We start from the raw sequence: 18,582 nt of genomic DNA, 5'->3' as shown, positions 1-18,582 counted from the left end.
TTTTTTTAAAGTCTCTCCCCAGCTCAGTGGACAAAACGCTCGCTCACCGTTGTCTAGGGGTTCAAGAGTTCGTATCTCCGTGTCGGTCGGTCTAAGAACTTCACCTTTTTCTTATTTCAATACCTAATTTAAAATTGACTATCTTGTTTGTTTGTTTTTAAACACACACAAATTTAGACGGAATACCACGTGAGGGGGGAAGGGAAGGGTAGTTCACGCAGTGCAATCAAGGGGTCGCGTTTTCTTAAAAAAAAAAAAAGACTGAAATTTGGCAAACAGAAGCATTTGATACTTTGTATGCATGGTCAAGTGACAGTCCCACGAATCTTCATTGTCGTTCTGTACTTTTTCATGCATGGTTTGCATTGCCAAAAACAAGAGAAGGTGAAGGGTGATAGGGTTAACTTCCCATATAGACTTTATTCCGTAGTAATCCTTCCCTGGGGTCAGAAATCCCGGAATCCCAGAAATAGCCAATCCAGTGACGCGGATTTTGGTCACGTGAACAGCCCAAGCGGATTAACGCGCATTTGCATCTTCGACGAAAACTTCCACGCAACGCTCGTAATAAAATGACTCGGTGAAGAAATGGTTACCATGTCTCAAATTAAATTGAGATATGACCTTGGAAATATTACAGGCTCTCATTGGGGATTGACTCTCTTTTTAAATACACTTCATTCTTCTAGACTACCAAAAAAAAAAATCTAAGCCACTTGACTATACACTGCCCGGTCTTGATCGCCATTGAAGAATTCCTCGTTATTCTGCTCCAAGAGCTGTAGAACCTCATCAGGCTGGCGTTTACTTCTCCCGTCTTCATGTTTTTCTTGATTCCGCTGGTACAACATCCCAGCAAAGCCGGTGCTCCGCTTAAAGTAGCGACTAACTCCCACGATCAACAAGTAAGTCAGAAGCGTTAAGATGCTGATGACAAACGCACAAGCCATCAGCGAGCACGGCCCCACCGATGTATCAACAATCGTGTTTCCCACAGCAAGGGGAATGAGCATCTCGCCAAAACTTGCCGCCACTAAAAGAACAGATGCCGTCTTTCCTGACACTGTTACAAAATACTCCGCAAAGTTGATGGCAGATGGGAACACGGACGCCATTGAAATCCCCAAAATGACGGTGCCCGCCCACAGTTTGGTATGGTCGGATTTGTTGCATTCTAAGTTAGAAATTTGCGACACTAGTATGGCTGATCCCAACATGCACCCAGCCATGTCAAGCCAGAGCATCTTGGAAGGTCTCAGATACCTTGACAACGGTACAGATGCCAGTCGCGCCAAGGCGAAGCTGCCCCAGAAGGCAGAAGTGAGAAATGCTGCATCATCCTCGCTCATCGATGGAATGCTCTTCACACCGAATGTAAAGATGTATCCTCCATATGCAATCTCTAGACCCACATAGAGCAAAAGGAATATAGAAAACAGCGAAAGAATCACCAGCCTGTATACCAGGCTGCCTTGGTTGCTTTTAGCAGCATCTTCCTGCTGACTCTGAGCGTCCTGTAGACTGCAAGCTTTTATTAACACGAACGCAATGAATCCAACAGCAGTAATGGCCAGGGGGAGAGAGCTGATCCAATACGCCCACGTGACAGGCATCGTACTCTCACTGGCATTATAAATACTGCAATTAGTAATATTCACTACGTGGTAAGTTGTTGTGTTTATGAACTCTGTTTCGTTTGTGGTTGCGTCTGAGACATTTATCCTGAGTGGGCCCATATCTTGAAGAAAGGGCTGTACTATAAGAGGGGCCACAAACGCGCCGAAGGCGAACACAAAGTGAAGAGCCTGCATGTAAGGTCTTGATTTCTTACCCCAGGTGTTCAGCAGAAGGACATTCCCACCTGAAACACAAGATGAATATTGTTCATTAGCCAAAATTAAAAATACAGCGAGTAAATGACAATAAATTTCCAAGTGTTCTAACAAAGCTTTCAACATGCTATGGTTCAAATTTACCCTTAGTACAATTTGGTACTTGTGTTTCCCTCTATTCTGGTACATGGTAATGTACTTAAGAAAACAGCCCTAAGAAAACACGCGCTGTTGACGTAATGATGGCGCGTGCAAAGAGAATTTACATTTTGATGATCAAAGTAAACAAGTTGTTTTCCTTTTTTCCGTCGCGGTGTTTTCTAAAGGAAATAGAAAACATGTTCCCCGTGTTTCTATCGAGTTTTAGTACAGATCTACTACCGTTCCATTACGAATTCCGTTCTCTGATTGGCTACACTACTCACTATCTATTCTATGATAGACAGTGAGTAGCGTGGCAATGTGCGCTTGTTAACAGAATGACGGCCGCTTCTTTGCGTTTTCGAGGTGCCTGAAGATTATTTAGATAAAGTTTTGAACGACTAGCAGATTTATACTAAGACAATTAGATTATTCGCTCTCGATTTCTATCGACCTCATAATCTAATTGTTTAATAGAAACACTCGTGAAAGTTTGGGAGAACTCAAAAAAGCCATGGAAACACTCGCCTGCGGCTCGTGTTCCCACAGCATTTCTCATTCTCCCAAACGTCCACTCGTGTTTCTATAGCTCGATACAAACACGGTACATGTGTTCTATTTCTGAAATAATGGACGTGAAACAAAGGAAAATACCACCTTGTACCAAAGGTAAAATTGAACCACAACATCATATATATGCATATACCTGGGGCGGATCTAGGGGGGTTCAGGGGTCTCAGACGAACCTCGTAGAACTTGTAAAAATATTAATCAATGCTCTTAAGGTGGCTTTATAGGGTAATCATTTATGGCGTTGCGCGCGCAAGTGCTATGTTTGAACGCTGTTTTTGCATTCGCTTTCACACCTAGTCCTCTCAAACTTATTACATGTAATAAGCAATGATTAAATAGTGTTTTGCTATCATCTCTGTTAAAATTTTGGGATTTAGTCTTAAATAATAAATGCCCAAACAAAAGTGTTTTTTACTATTTTTTATGGCTTTATTTGTGATTTTCATGAATTTCCTTCGGTGAAATCTTCCAAAATTTTTACATCACATCGCTTCCAGCGGGATACGAATTTTAAACACGAAAAAAGTAGGGGTTGTAAAGGCAGTTTTTTCGATATTTCCAAATTTATGACTTTTACCGCTGCAAAAAATCTGGTCTTCTAGATTTCCCTGAAAAACGAGCTCCGACTAAAGTAAAATATTTTCTACCAAAGTGCCAAATTTTACGGAATTTCACCGAAGGAAACGCGAGAAAATTCCCTGTCAGTTTTGCTTTTTGTGCTCGCGTTGACGTAATAAAATATCGAAAAACACTGACGTTTCCTTTGAGCGCGCGCAGATTACTTCCTCAGCGCTCGCGCGATCGTAAAACTATAGGGAGCCTCCTTAATCCTTAATGGAATGAAACTATAACGTTTTCTGACACTCTTGACTTGGCCTCAGAATGCCGAGAATCCCATTTCCGAGAACCTCAATTTCTTAAATTTTATGGGGAAGAATGCCCACGGATCCCCCTACAGGGTACCACCTTCGGCGGTCTGTATCTCGAGCCCCCTTCTCCAAAATCCTGTATCTTCCCCAGTATACGCATTTTGTGATTTGTCAATAGCTGCTCACTCAGGCACTAGTGCAACAAACGGGAGTAAGCGACCACCTCTCCTCAGCGACCAGTTTTCCGAAGTACCAAAAGTTTCCAAGTCAAATCACTATATTTGGAACCTCTTGTAAGCAACCACCTCTCGCAAGTCACCGCGACCACTTTTAGAGCTAAAAGTTTGACATTTTCTTTTGTTTTTAGCCTCCTGTAAGCAACCATTTGACAGATAATGGAGCGTAAATTGGGTAATAAAGTGTTGTAGCATTGTCGCATTCCTGAGTAGTACACGAGATGGAAATTTCTCAATGGGAAGTACCAGATTTTTTCTCGAAATTGACTTTTCACAAGATTAACGCATTTCAAACATGGGGTAAGTCTCTGCAGTTACAATATGCTAATGAGGCAAAATTTTCACCCAATATGGTCTAAGCTCTCGTAAGCGACCACCTCCTGTAGCGACCACTTAGGCTTGACATTTTGGGTGGTAGCTTACGGGAGGTTCAACTGTACTTAAATTCACTGGTGCCCATTTATACAAGCTGGGTGGAGAGAGGCACTGTGAGAGTTAAGTGTCTTGCCATCATCCAGGGTTGCAAATATTTTTTTTTTCTCTTGAAAGGACAAATGTCCTACTAAGACACCATCTTGGTCAGACAAAACAGATTGTGGTCGGACATCACCAAAAAAAGTAAGATTACTCACGGTAGATTTTTATTCATCCTTACAGTAAAGTGATTTACCGTAAGGTAAATGTTCGCACACCATGTCCGACCACAGTTGGGATTCGTCGGACGAGCAAATTTTGGTTAGCCAATGTCCGATGACTGACTGTTATTTGCAGCCCTGATTACACAATAGTTACTCACTGTAGATACATTTAATTTATTGCTATTTAGCCAAAGTGGTTGCAATCAAAAAGCAACCATCTTGATATACTGGGCAAAAAAAGGTAACCCGTTCAGAAAATAACCTCTCCCAAAAATAAGCTCACTACAGTGCAGATATCAGGTGTAAATTTCCCTCCCTCTTATGATACCTCGACCCACAACAGGGTTGTTTGAGAATACAGTGTATGCTCATAGGATTATTATCGCTGAAAATGTTGAAGTATTTGTTAGCAACTGCATTGAATTACATGCACATGCTGAGTCTGTATCAAGATGAACTTTTGCAACAAGTAGCAGGGCGTGGTGGGGGGGGGGGGGAGGGGGAGCTGGTGGTAGGGCAGTTGGAAACAAATAGACAGAGCCAGGAGCAATTGCAGAATGTGAAACTATTTTGAAGTCTCCTTTAAGTGTTTCTTTTCAGTTACCATTCAAGCACAAACTGTTTTCTGCGACAACAAATCTCCCCTAAAATGCTTTCAGTTTTTAGCACCTGTCTACCCTCCTACCTACCCATCAAAGTGACCCTTTCACCAGATTGGAGGCAGCGTAGCCGAGTGGTTTAGGGCACTGGATTTGAAATCTGGAGTTCCCTGGTTCAAGTCCTCCACCCTACCGCTATCTTCGACTACATTGTGCAAATAGCCAACTGGTTAGACTCCCACCAGTTGGGATTCTTAATTATTATAGTTTATGTTCTATTTGCAGTATTTGTTTGATTATTTTCATGTATTTACAGTGTCCCCCAATTAGCACGACAGTGCTATTAATACATTAAACATAGTTTACTTTAAAAATACCATACTTGTAGTCAGGCATGATAAAAGACAAATTATCCCAAGTACAACACGTGGTCGACACTCTAAAGATCAATGGTTATACCGACCAATTTATTAGAAGCTGTCAAAGTACCATTGTTTCTACAAACCAGTCTCAAACTAAAAGAGGTGTTGTTACTTTGCCGTACATTCAAGGAACTTCAGAGAAAATCGCAAAAACTTTAGATCACTTCAATATCCATGTTGCCCACAAACCCATGAGACCGTTGCCTCTATTTTAAAAAAACCTAAAGACAAATTCAGTAAAGACCTATCAACAGGAGTGATCTATAAAATCACTGTAAAGACTGTGACAAAGTCTATATCGGTCAAACATCGAGAGCCCTAAGATCCAGGACTAGAGAGCACAAGAGAGCGATTTTCAAGGGAGACAGGAATTCTTTATTAGCCCAACATTGCATGCAAAACAATCATGATTTTGACCTTGATGACGTCAAGATCATTGACCGCTGTTCCCAATGGTCAAAAAGATTATTTTTAGAAGCGTAGCACTCAATTTGCAAACCGAATACCATTAATGAACACATTTACATTCCTGACATTTACAAGGCCCTTGGCAATCCCAAGTGACGTTTCTGCCGCTCTTTTAAAGCACTCATTTGCATTTGTAGCCATTTATGCTGAAGAAGGTTATAGTATTTTAACCAAAACGTCCACACAAAAAGTTTTTTAGTCAGTGACAACAAAATTTTAATTCTTATTTTTATAGTTTACTTATTTATTTATTTATTTATTTATTTATTTACTTATTAGTATATTATTATTACTACATGTATCTCAAGCAGCCAGTTTTAAAGAAATGGAAATTTGTAAATAACCATCCACATCACTGAACTGATTCACAAAAGAGCCAAGCCATGTGGCCTGACACAAACATGAGAGAGACTTAGGGAGAATTTCAAAGTTTATATCACATGGTCTCATGCAAAATAGTTTCCCTATTAGGGTGCTCATTAAATTAACTGGCTGGATTAAAATTCTCTCATTATCAATGCCTCAGTAGCCACTTCAAAACAAAATTGCAAGAAAATTATCTCTACATGTACCATATTTCATTATCTCCCTAAGCAGCATTGGGTAGAACTTTCCAGCAAATATATCCAGGAAATTCCAATCCCTTCTGTGGGGGAAAAATGGTTATTTTCTGGAACTGCACATTAAATTTACCAATTAACTAGTAAGGAGTATAATATGTCAAATTTGAAACAGTGACACTGTTACATTTTACATTTTACGGCAAGAATTCTGCTCTGACTGATGTTGACAACATTATTAATATTATTTGATCTCTCAAACCTGTGTCAAGTGATCCAAGCGCCACTCCTAACAGTGTTATGACAACCACCAACCCATAAATACTACTAACATACGGCAAAACCCACATCATCAGAGTGGCCCACAAACATGACAGCGATAACACCACATGCCCATTGTACTTGTCAAATAACCAGCCGCCGACAATGCTCCCAGTGAGGTAACCAACAGAGCGCGATGTGAATGCATATGACATGTGTGCCAGGCTTGTTTCAATTTGACAGGACAGCTCTATCAATGTGGGTCCTAGGATGGCCACGGAAGTACCCTGTGTAGAAAGGGAAGAAAATTGTTAGTATGAATTAATAAAAATAATGCAATATTGGTGTCAGAATCACTAAGCCATTAAATGTATTGGCTTTCCAATAATTTCTGTGTAAGTAGCTTAGACTACAAGTAGTCCCTCTTTCGCTTAGTCATTCAAGCACGTTGTGCGGCCATTTTTTATTGTGGTTTTCTTTCGCATCATGCATGATGGACTAAGCAAAAGAGCGACTACTTGTAGTCTAGACTAGTGTTAGCTTAACAATGTCTTCATTTTGAATTCACTTTTTAAAAATTAAAACACGTGTGAAAAATGCTCAAAGATTGTGCTCTAACCAAGCAAAAAGATGGTCTAAAACTTAAAAAAAAAAAAAAAAATTAAAACAAGCTGTCTGGGTTTGCCTGGATTGTGCAGTACCAGAAAATATCCATTCTCCCCCCCCCCCCCCCCCACAGAAGGGATTGGAATTTCCTGGGGGGTGGGGGGTTCTCTAAGACCAAAAAATTTGAAGAAATGTATCAAGTTTAATTGGAATTTCCAGAGGGGTTGGGGGGGGGGGGGTTCTTGTAAAAAATCCCTTCCGTGGGGGAGGTATGGATATTTTCTGGAACTACACATTGTCTCTGAATCAAAAACAAATTAAATGTTTGAAAGAACCTAGAGGATACACACCATGCCATGTGCTCACCATTCTTCTAACTATGCCCATGTCCACTGCAGCACCAGAGAGATTAGTTGAACAGACCATAAGAACAGTGAACAGACATGTGAAAGACAGTCTGTTTGAGGTCAGATACATAATGGCTTGAATGATATAATTTTTTCTTATTTTTCCTGTCAGTGTATCTGTAAAACTCTGAGGGTGCAGTAAATCTAACATTTTCACAGAAGTAATTCAGCATAAAATGTGTTTTGCAGGCTGCTGGGGTAAATTTTCATTAGCTATGTTTCAGCAGCTTAGTGTCCCAAATTTTCGTCTGAAATCTGTCTGAGGTTAGATAAGATTAGTGTAAAAAAAATGTGTAGTTCCACAAAATATTCCCTCTCCCCATACTGAAAATTCCAATATTAAGGTCATTCCCCTGTATTACATTGCGCATCCTTACTGCGCATAATTTATGGCACCATCAGCACGTGTTCGTGCACGCACACATTGAAAACACGGCGGATTTGCCTTGATATTGAGTTCTGTCAGTTGAAAAACGGCTATAGCTCACTAACGAGCTCGGGCACCCCAAATTTTCTTCCAGTCATTTTAATCAACTAATCATTAGCTTTGTGTGAGAAAAGACTGATCTGATTTCTATGTTTGAAAATTGAATAAATAAGAAAAATAGCAGCTGCATTGTAGTCTTTTCTATTTTGCAGTTTGATAGCCGTAGCAAGCAATTTGGTTCCAATATGTTAACAAGGGTTCAGCTGTCTGTCAAAATCAAACTTAAAAAGTTTATTTGTGTCCGACACAAGTATTGACTGTAGTTTGAGGCGTGTTTCATGAGTCTGGGCTCACAAAGAGTAACTTAAAATGTGTTCTTGTAATAAGCATTAAATAACGCTAAAATGGGACACTTTCAATGCCTCACTGCTCCTTAATGAGCATGGGCACCCCCCTTTTTTATTTTATAATTTAAGTTCTCATATAATAAATATTCATTGGACAAAGTTTGAACAAAAATCTAAATCCAATTTTATTTCAGGGGAATTACCTTAAGCACCAAACATTTCTATATTTTTTTCTTTAGTCTTAAAGAACCCACCCCCTCCCCTTCCCTAAGGAAAGTCCAATTAAATCTCTGAAATAAAACACCTGAAATTCTAGCGTCTGAATTTTTTGCAAGTAATGTATTAGTAACAATTTGCAGTTTTTACAATAATTGCAGAAATCCTTGTGTGCTCAATGGCTAATTTTCATTATTATGAATTGGATCATTGGATAATGTAATTCGAGCATTTTCATTGGCTTAGCCATAATGGATTGTCAGCCATTATACCTTGTTTTAAGAGTTTTTTTATTTTAGTTTAGTTTTCTATATTTTGGGATATCAGATTGTAATGATAAGCCAACTCATATCCAATGCACACTCGTGGAGTAATTGACAATTAAGAAATAGTAAGTGGGCAGCGTGCAACTATCCACTTATGGATGCATGCAGGAAGTTGCGAAGCATGAAAGAAGCATAGAAGAAAGACAGAAGCTTCTTGAGTGCTTAGCAAACCTCCCAAGAGCATCTATAACTCGATAGTTGCACACTGCACATTTACCATTTCTTGTATAACATTGAGACTTTTGAGATTATTATTGAATCTCATCCCTGCTTACATGAAGTTAAAAGCGCAATAAACCGCACGAAAATGTTCATAATATTTCAAAAATCTGACAATGCAGCACATCAACAATTTTTCCTGGATTGCGGCAAGTTATAGTTTTAATACATTTCCTCGATCAAACAAACAAACAACTTCAAACTGCTCGGTTAACCTAAATATCAAGCTGACAACAAACGAAAATAATCATTGTAGTCGGTAAAAGCGTTCTCAAAAGTTGACTAAGTTTAAATTTGATCAGTTTTCTGAAAAACTGAAAACAAACTGCACATGGTTGACGCTTTTGGTGGCTGAGCTCTCTGTCCTTCATGGCCTCTTCAACAAAAGAACAATATGGAAAGCGACATTTCTTAAAAGCGAGAGTGGAGAAAAAAGCAAACAAAAACCCCTGGCTTTGAGCTGTTTGAGATGTTCTTATACAATAGCAGGTTTGTGGGTTACGATGTCCTTTCCATTTCATTTTAAATTTGATGAGTTCCACGTCTAAGGCTGAACTTAAACACATGAATGGCTTTAAAGAATGCTTTGTTACTTTTGTTATTTGGTAAAACATGCTTAAATGAACAGAAGACTGAGGCTTAAAGGAAGATGTCAGAAATAAAAGCTTATATTTGCACAAGATGCAGTCGTTCCTTTGAGTGGCTGTTTCTTCAAGAGTTCAATTCACAATTGAGTAATGAACGATCTAGCAAAACTGAAACCCAGGAACTGAAATAATTCATCAGAGGCTACCAATATTTGATGAAGCTTCCTTTATTAAAGCTCAGAAAAACTATTATCTTTAATGTTTTAGGAACAGAAGGATTTTGTTTGTAAGACTTCACTTAAAACAGATATTTGTTAAAACTCTCATGTTCAAGTTTTTCTCGCCAAAGGCATTTCAATGGCTTTTGGCTGATACAGACCAGTTTGTTGCTTTGCGTCTCCGAGTGTTCAACCAGCTGATTCAACTCCTGCTCGCTTAAATTAGCAATCTCTTATAGGTGGAGGCCCGACAAAAAATTTGCACTAGAAATTTGGTAGCTCACAGGAATTATCTTCCTCATCTCTGGAAGAATTATTACATTTTCCCATATTTTAGGCAAAAAAAAATAGGAATTATGTTTTAAAAAAGTGGCATTGTTAAAAAAACAAAATTGCCGAGAAAAAGTACAAATAAACAAACTGACATCAGCGTGTAACCCACAGGCAAATGGATCGAGCGTATTAGCCAATCAGAATGCGTACTTGTCTAAGGCTATGTTATAAATGTCCATAAGCCTGCAGACACATGAACTTATAATTTATGCAATAATTTATTGTAAAAAAAAACAAATGTGTCTGTCCTGTTATTGACGATGAATTTCATCATGCATGTAACATTGTCAACAGGTCAAAGTAGCTGTGGATGTCAAATTGTCCGCTCTCACTCGTTGCATGGTCATCACATAAATTATAAATTAATGTGTCTGTCTAAAACGCGACAATGAAAATTAGCCAATGAGTGCACGAGGATTTCTGCAGTTCTTGAAAAAAACAAATTACACCAGTTTTTCATGTCTCTGTCCTATTATTGACAATGAATTTCATCATAACATTGAAAAAGTAGTCTGCAGATCCACTCGGCTATCGCCTATCCACAGCTACTTTGACAGTGTTAAGTGACGTATGAAAAACTGGTTCGATTGCCTTTCTTCGATTTATTTACCAGTCGATCTCGAGGCTTATTGTCATTATAATAGCAGCATATTGTTTGTGCTCAATGACACGAGCATCTACACTAAAAGTCACGCAAGCTGTAACAGAACATTCCTATAAACATTTTAGGTTCACTGCAAACATGAGTAAGAAATTCTGCTCACCAAGCCGAAGAAACTGACAAAGAGGCAGACAGTTTTCGCCACTCGTACAGATGATGGCGAATATTTCGCCACAGTCGCCGAGCCATTAGTATTTCGTGAAGAAGCCGAGGAAACATTTTCACGGTTGGCCTTTGAAGTCCGTATAAAGTCGACCATTTCGTCATCTTCATCGTCCCAAGCGCGAAGAATTTCCGCCATTTCGTTTGAGCTTGCTTGCTGACCCAGATTTCTACCGCCTCTTTTGGTAGTCGACGACGATAATCCAGCCATTTTACAAGTACCGAAATGTTCAAGAAGTCGCATAAACGTCTATCATCGCAAGAGGAAAGGGAAATTTGAGAGCTGAACTTTGCGATGTTCCACGTAGTCCAGAAAAACAACGATGCACTGTTTCCATCACACAGAGTCCATTTTTGTTTTGCGAGGATCGCATTTCAGACATTCACGAGACGACAAATACTCTCCCTACCAGTACCCAGACGGGAAATAATCTCCATGACAAAATTAATTATGTCAAGAAACCAAAACAAATTGCTTCATCCTGGAAAGTTTGGTGTACGCCTAATCATAGAACTATGTTTCAAATTCAAGTGAAATGCTAATGTCACGGACCCTTTATCTGTTTTCATCCCTACCCTACCCAACAGTAGCACTTTAGTAGATGACAGCCATCTCCCGACAACGAGTGTGTGAGGTCAAGCCGCTTGGAAGAGCTGGATGTTTTTATTTTCAATTTGCGAGACGCAATTGCATTCCATCAACAAGCCAAAACAGGTCAATGTGAAAAAGGCCATTTCTTGATGGAAACAACGAGTATTCTCGCGAAGACACGGTGGCTGATGGCTCTAAACGTGCGTGGAAACCGTCTTCGGGAGGCTGGGTACCATTTTGAAAACAGCTAGCTCAGAGATTACCTCATAGGGTTATAAAAAGGCATGCATGCATGGGGTTTTCATCCTCTATTGTGCAATTTAAGTTGCATTTTTTATAAGGATAAGCATGATAAGTATAAAATGGACAGGGAAAAAGAAAATAGGGAGGGCTGGCGAGTCTCTCGAGATGAGCTACATTTTGCGCGTTGGCAAGAATCCATTGGATTCCTGGACAGGGTAAATCGGATTAATATTGATAATAATAATAATAATAATAATAATAATAATAATAATAATAGACTATAAAAGGGTTATTATAATCCGGTAATAGATTATTATAATCCAGTAATAGATTATTATAATTCAGTAATAGATTACTATAATTCAATTGGATGGATTAGATTATTATTAATAATATCATCCGGATCAATATTAATCTCTGTTATAATCCAGATAAAATTCGCGTGAATGTTCGGATATAACAGATCTATATGACAGACACACTGCAGACATAACACGGGACTGACGGGACATAACACTGATCGCATCAGTCACATGACGATCACGTGCATATGCTAGAGCTAGTAGATACCACCGTGTTGACCCTAAAGTAAATGAAAAGGAACAAGCGCCTCTGGGCCAGCGAATCCTTTTTAAAAAAAGGGGACCTCGAGAAAGGGAATAACCACCAGCTGCGTAGGAATAGCGACAATCTTTAAGACACTAACTGTTTCGAGGTTCGGAGCCGGCATATCACGATGGCAACTATGAACTGACCTGAATTTCTCCCCTCTCTTGGCGCCTTTTGTGGATGAAAATATTATCTAGGAACTGACATGGCAAGTATATTGTATATGATGTAAAGTTCACGAGAAAACTATTTCAGCTGTTTCAAACAATCAATAATGGTGGGACATCATAGATCATAGCTTTGTATTTATTCCTAGCTTAGCGCTTGAAGATGCAAAGTGGAGTAGGGGATATTCCGGTCGACCAGCAAGAGCTCACAAAGTACGCGTGGTGTTTAACGTTCATGCCTAAAATCGTTAAATAGTGTCAATCTTCGGAAGCTTTGGACAGATTATAATAGGTAGGGATAATATCAATGCTACGTAGGATTAATAGGAATCCTATGTAGGATTAGCATTTATCAGATTAATATTAATCCTAATTGATTAAGGCACGGCTCAAACCTCGGTAAAGGATTGCAATAATCTATTACTGGATTACAATAATCTATTACTGGATTTTATTATATGGCTTTGGCTTGTGGCCGATATAACGCGCGCTCTGATTGGCTAAGAGCGAGATCTGAGCGGTCATTATGCAGCCGTAATGCCCACGGGCCGATTACGGATTATGCAAATTAGGAAGAGCCCGGCTCGGAAAATTCAAGCGCATTGAAACGATGAAAGCCGATTAAAAACAGTAAGAAAAGTAAATTTAATTCCGAGTAGCTAAAAGTTTAAGGATTTTTCCTTAATAAAATTTGTATAGAAGTCGTTTTTGACTTACCGGTAGCCTTGGCGGGCACTAGTGAAAAACAATCAAGGTTTGCGGAGTGTTGAGTAAAGCTAAAATCGCTAAGTGAAAAACACCATCGGCAGATGTGTCACGTATCCTGAGCAGAACACCACGAAGAAACTTATAAGTTATCATCTTAGTCACAACAATTACCGAAATATTGAACTCCGTTTCAGTTCTCATCAAATAGATTCCCTCGCTTTAACACAAGCAAGTGTAAATCAGCTTTCAGGATCATCAGATGTAAACAATCGGGCGGTTTCTGTCGGTAGCAGTGTTTCTGATACCTGCAGGAAGTTTTAGACGCCCAAAAGGCTTGAAAAGTTCATTCATAAGTCCCAGAATGAAGAAGGCCAAGATATGTTGTCGAAAGCGAATGCGAAGATCGAGTTATTCTGAGCAGTGCATTCTGAAGCGTTCGTATTTTCTTTCACCGAAAGACCGTTGGTTTGGACTATTTTGAAGCACTTTCTGTCTCAGTTCTATATACGTTGACGTTCGCCACAAAAGTTGGAAAAACTCCCTCATCAAGTTGTGGCACCACGATACTAAAATACCTTTTTGAGGGCTGTGACAATCATTTTTCCCGTAAAGAAATACAGTGGTAAAGTTCATTGACTGTGTAGTTTTGCCCTGGGTTTGACACGATGAATGAATCAGTAAACGCGCGCATCGCCGGATGTAAATTGACAACTTCCGCTCGAGTAATTTTTTTTTCTTTAATTCGTGAGCCATATAATAAACAACTTAATAACCTCGACCGTTCGATCGTTACGGGAAAATCTCAAACCTCGGCTTACCGTATTGACCTCGCTATCGCTCGGTCAATACGGCAAGACCTCAGTTTGAGATTTTCCCGTAACGACCTCACTCTCGGTTATTAAGTAGTTATTATTATATGGCTTTGGCTTGTGGCCGATATAACGCGCGCTCTGATTGGCTAAGAGCGAGATCTGAACGGTCATTATGCACCCGTAATGCCCCCGGACCGATTACGGATCATGCAAATTAGGAAGAGCCCGGCTCTGAAAATTCAAGCGCATTGAAACGATGAAAGCCGATTTAAAACAGTAAGAGAAAGTAGGTAGCTAAAAGTTTAGAGATTTTTCCGTAATAAAATTTAGATAGAAGTCGTTTTTGACTTACCAGCCGGTAACCTTGGCGGGCACTAGTGAAAAACAATCAAAGTTTGCCGAGTCTTAAGTGATGCTAAAATCGCTAAGTGAAAAATACCATCGGCAGATCTGTCATGCATCCTGAACAGAACACAACGAAGAAACTTGTAAGATATCATCTTAGTCACAACAATTACAGAAATATTAAACTCCGTCACAGTTCTCATCAAATATATTCCCTCGCTTTACACAAACAAGGGTAAATCAGCTTCCAGGATCATCAGATGTGAACAATCGGGCGGTTTCTGTCGGTAGCAGTGTTTCTAATAACTGCAGGAAGTTTCAGACGTTCACAAGGCTTAAGAAGTTCATCCATAAATCCCAGAATGAAGAAAGCGAATATATCTTGTGACTACAGTGAATACAGGTTTGTTTTTAATTTTTGTTTAAAAAGGGGCTAGCCGGGATATGATATATTAAATCGTCACTGTCAATGGCGCGGTCGTAGACTGTTTGGATTACTTCAGAGAAACTTCTACTAGCAGAGCTGTCAAACTGATTTTTCAACCAAAAACAACGTTTGAGTCATGCCTCGCTCAATGGGTGAAGCTTGAGAGCTCAGCACAGAAGGCATTAATTCATGTGATATCTTTGCCAATCGCTTTAATAGACAGCGATCTCTTCTGCGAAGGGAAGGAAGCCATTGAACAAGTTCTGCTTTCCAAACCTCCCATGGCTCTCAGTTAAAGCACATTCTTTGATCGTGTCCGCGAACGCAAACTTAAAACAGACTGATAGCTCGCTATTTTGCATGGACTGATCTTGGATATTCGACTTTCAGATCAGACCAGGTATGGGAAACTTATACTCGCTAAAGTTCAGTGTTTATTCTATTAGTGCCGATCAGTTGCTCTTTCGCGTCAGATCGCTCATTGACCGACTGCTTTGGGTGCAAAAAACTACAGTAATTATCGCAATGGTATAATTATAATGTAATATTGTACATGTAGTAGTTCAAAGTCTGGTCAGTTTTAAGTCCTTAACAATTGCTTATTTATATTTGCGCTTTAAAAGACATACTTTTAAGCAATGGGGGACTTTTTCTGTGCTTACAGAGCCTCATCTAAACATTACAGGGTGGGGGATGGAGTTGGTGGAGCCCTTCCCCTAGGGTTTCGTTCTGTTAAGGCACAAAGAAATAAATTTACATAGATTAGATCGTCTAGAGAAGGTGATTCTATTTCTGTTAATTATGACGTCATCTAACTTCAAATGACGTTATTTGACCCGCCATCTTGGATCCGCCATCTTGGATTTCACTCTTTTCTTGAAAGGTCAAGAAATAACGGAAATTAATACAAAATCATGCCAGGATGCTTAGAAATGTAGAAAACGGCGGTTCAAACGGCGTTATTCCTTGCTTTGCCTTTATTCGCTCTCTTCTGCCCTTATTTTGCTTAAAACCCAAGTAGCATAATTTTGATGCCAGAAGCGTAATGTACCGAAACGAGCATAATTTGGACATAGTTTCCAAAAATTTTGAGCAGTACTAGGAACATAATTATAATATAGCAGATTTACAAGCACAGTAGGCTTGGGGGCGAGTTCGAGGTGCGCAGTGTTCAGCGGGATTAGAGTTTGAAATTAGTTACAGTTAGCAGGGTGAGACATTTTACGGTCAGCCTTTACCGTGTACAGTTGTAAAATTCGTTTTACTTGGTTATGTTCGCATGAAATTCCTTTAGCCCTGTATGTCTTTTTTTTTTTCCTACATCACTGTAAATTACTATATTCATGTATGCTACGTTTAATTAGAATACCCTAAACCCGAAGGGTGGCACCACTGCCTTGGCCAGGTTCCCTTATTTTTTCCACCTGCTGGTTTTTCGGGGTTTTCGTGTCCGGCTTTGGTGCACTTAGTTTTCCAATCCTTTAACATTTATTGACATTGAATAAATGACGCGGTAGCTTGGCTGTCCAACGCGCCCAATTTAATCACGACGTGTGTCCGAATAAGTAGTGGAGGAAAATTAGGGTTAATTCGCTCTTAAAAACGGTTTTAATAAACGCTCGCAAGAGATTGAAGCTACTTTTTAAGACATTGTAAGCTGCTGAACTATTTAAACTAGATCTTAGAGCTCAGTCAGCTCACTGGTGAGCCGTATGCGTGAAGCTCAAGGCCAAGAAACATCACACCGACTTCAGGCGGCCCGGAGACAGCAGTAACAGAAGTAAGGGAAAGTGAAGTATGATCATCGCAGTAAATTTTCCAATTTAAGCAACTGGAAAGAAGAAGCCTGAAAAAAATCAGGGCTTCAACGGGATTCGAACCCGTGACCTCCGCGATACCGGTGCGATGCTCTACCAACTGAGCTATGAAGCCACACATTGGGAGCGAGGTCAATTAATTGAGTTCATATATTCCCGTGAGTGGAATGATGTGAAGTATATATGAAATAATTCATATTGAACTGCGGTAGTAGATGAAAGTGAAGTATGATCATCGCAGTAAATTTTCCAATTTAAGCAACTGGAAAGAAGAAGCCTGGAAAAAATCAGGGCTTCAACGGGATTCGAACCCGTGACCTCCGCGATACCGGTGCGATGCTCTACCTCGAACTCAATTAATTGACCTCGCTCCCAATGTGTGGCTTCATAGCTCAGTTGGTAGAGCATCGCACCGGTATCGCGGAGGTCACGGGTTCGAATCCCGTTGAAGCCCTGATTTTTTTCAGGCTTCTTCTTTCCAGTTGCTTAAATTGGAAAATTTACTGCGATGATCATACTTCACTTTCATCTACTACCGCAGTTCAATATGAATTATTTCATATATACTTTAGTAACAGAAGTTTTAGAAACAGAATAAGTAAAAAGAAGTACATCAGTCCAAAACGAAATTACGTCATGTCGAGAAGGCCAGAAAAGCCAGATTATGCTACGGCAATGCTAAATTTAGAAAAAAGCTAAAAATTATGCTCGGTTGGCTAAATCATGCCAAACATTATGCTAGCACAATCGACAATAGTCTACCTGTCGGGCTTAGACGTTCTAAAAACGTCAAGTTATTAGAAAATCTTCAAATCTGATGAAACTAGCTGAAACGTCAGAAAAATTGGCGTTTTTTGGTTTATATATTTTGGAAAATGATGAGGTCACAGGAAAACCGACAATTGGTTTATTTTCATTGTTGTTGTATTAATAATAATAAAGTTTTTTGGGCGCATTTTTTGTAGCGGGGGCAATTTTCATTTTGTCCCTTCTTCGTGGCCCTCAAATTCAAACCTGCTGAATTTCACGCAACATGTTGCAGGGGCAAACGTTTCTCTTCACAACGGAAGTTTTTTCGCAAAATGTGCAAGCCACGCAAGGAAAACTGTCGCTGTAAGATGCCCTCGCTTATCAATTGCATAAATAATGATAAATGGGTTCATTAAAACGCATGTTTTATCACATCGAGGTCTCATTGCCTCTTACAGTATTGTACACAAAACCCGATGAAGAAAACGCCCTATTAAATAGAACAGTTTTTATCTTGATTTAAAACAGTCTACAGAGGAACAAAACTTAATGGCTGACATTTTGGTTAGACTAGCAAATAATAACAAACCCTGACGATTAACGGCTGTCTCCTTTTACTTTCATTGTAACATCTCCTAACGGCCACCCAACCTACAATAAGTAGAAAATGTTCTGCTTTATGATAATTTTTCTAGTTTTTAGCGTTGTATCTGTATTTATCTTTGGGGGTAAAAAATGTTTTACAAAAGATATGATAATTTTCCTCTATCAAGATCACCGGAACCATCCGATTATAATGTTTTCACTAAAAAGGCAATTGGAAAAAAAAAAAGAAACAAAAAAAACAAAGACAGACAGAAAACAACATCAGAAGGAAGAACTCAAAAAGAAAAAAAGCGTTGATGACATGGTGACATCAAGTACCGAGAAAAAACAGATGAAGTTAATTTAATAGAGCGGTTTCTCAACAGAGTAGGTAATCACTATGGATAATAATAATAATA

The 18,582-nt window shown here is 39.3% G+C and overlaps 1 protein-coding gene across 1 annotated transcript; it reads right to left on the bottom strand.

Moving 5' to 3' along the window:
- Nucleotides 1–10: 10 nt before the first annotated feature.
- On the bottom strand, nt 11–12,198 carry LOC145500466 (sodium-dependent glucose transporter 1A-like). The gene is made up of 3 exons (XM_081479978.1): nt 11,050–12,198; nt 6,601–6,886; nt 11–1,861 (listed from the first exon to the last, which is right to left on the bottom strand). The coding sequence occupies exons 1-3, from the start codon at nt 11,350–11,352 to the stop codon at nt 708–710; spliced, it is 1,743 nt and encodes a 580-aa protein (XP_081336104.1). The 5' UTR covers nt 11,353–12,198; the 3' UTR covers nt 11–707.
- Nucleotides 12,199–18,582: the final 6,384 nt, after the last annotated feature.

The sequence above is a fragment of the Orbicella franksi genome, chromosome 10 (assembly GCF_964199315.1).
Source record: "Orbicella franksi chromosome 10, jaOrbFran1.1, whole genome shotgun sequence".
NCBI classification, from domain to species: Eukaryota; Metazoa; Cnidaria; class Anthozoa; order Scleractinia; family Merulinidae; genus Orbicella; species Orbicella franksi.
Note: the sequence above shows the minus strand (reverse complement) of the source record. Positions and strands in the feature narration are given on the sequence as shown.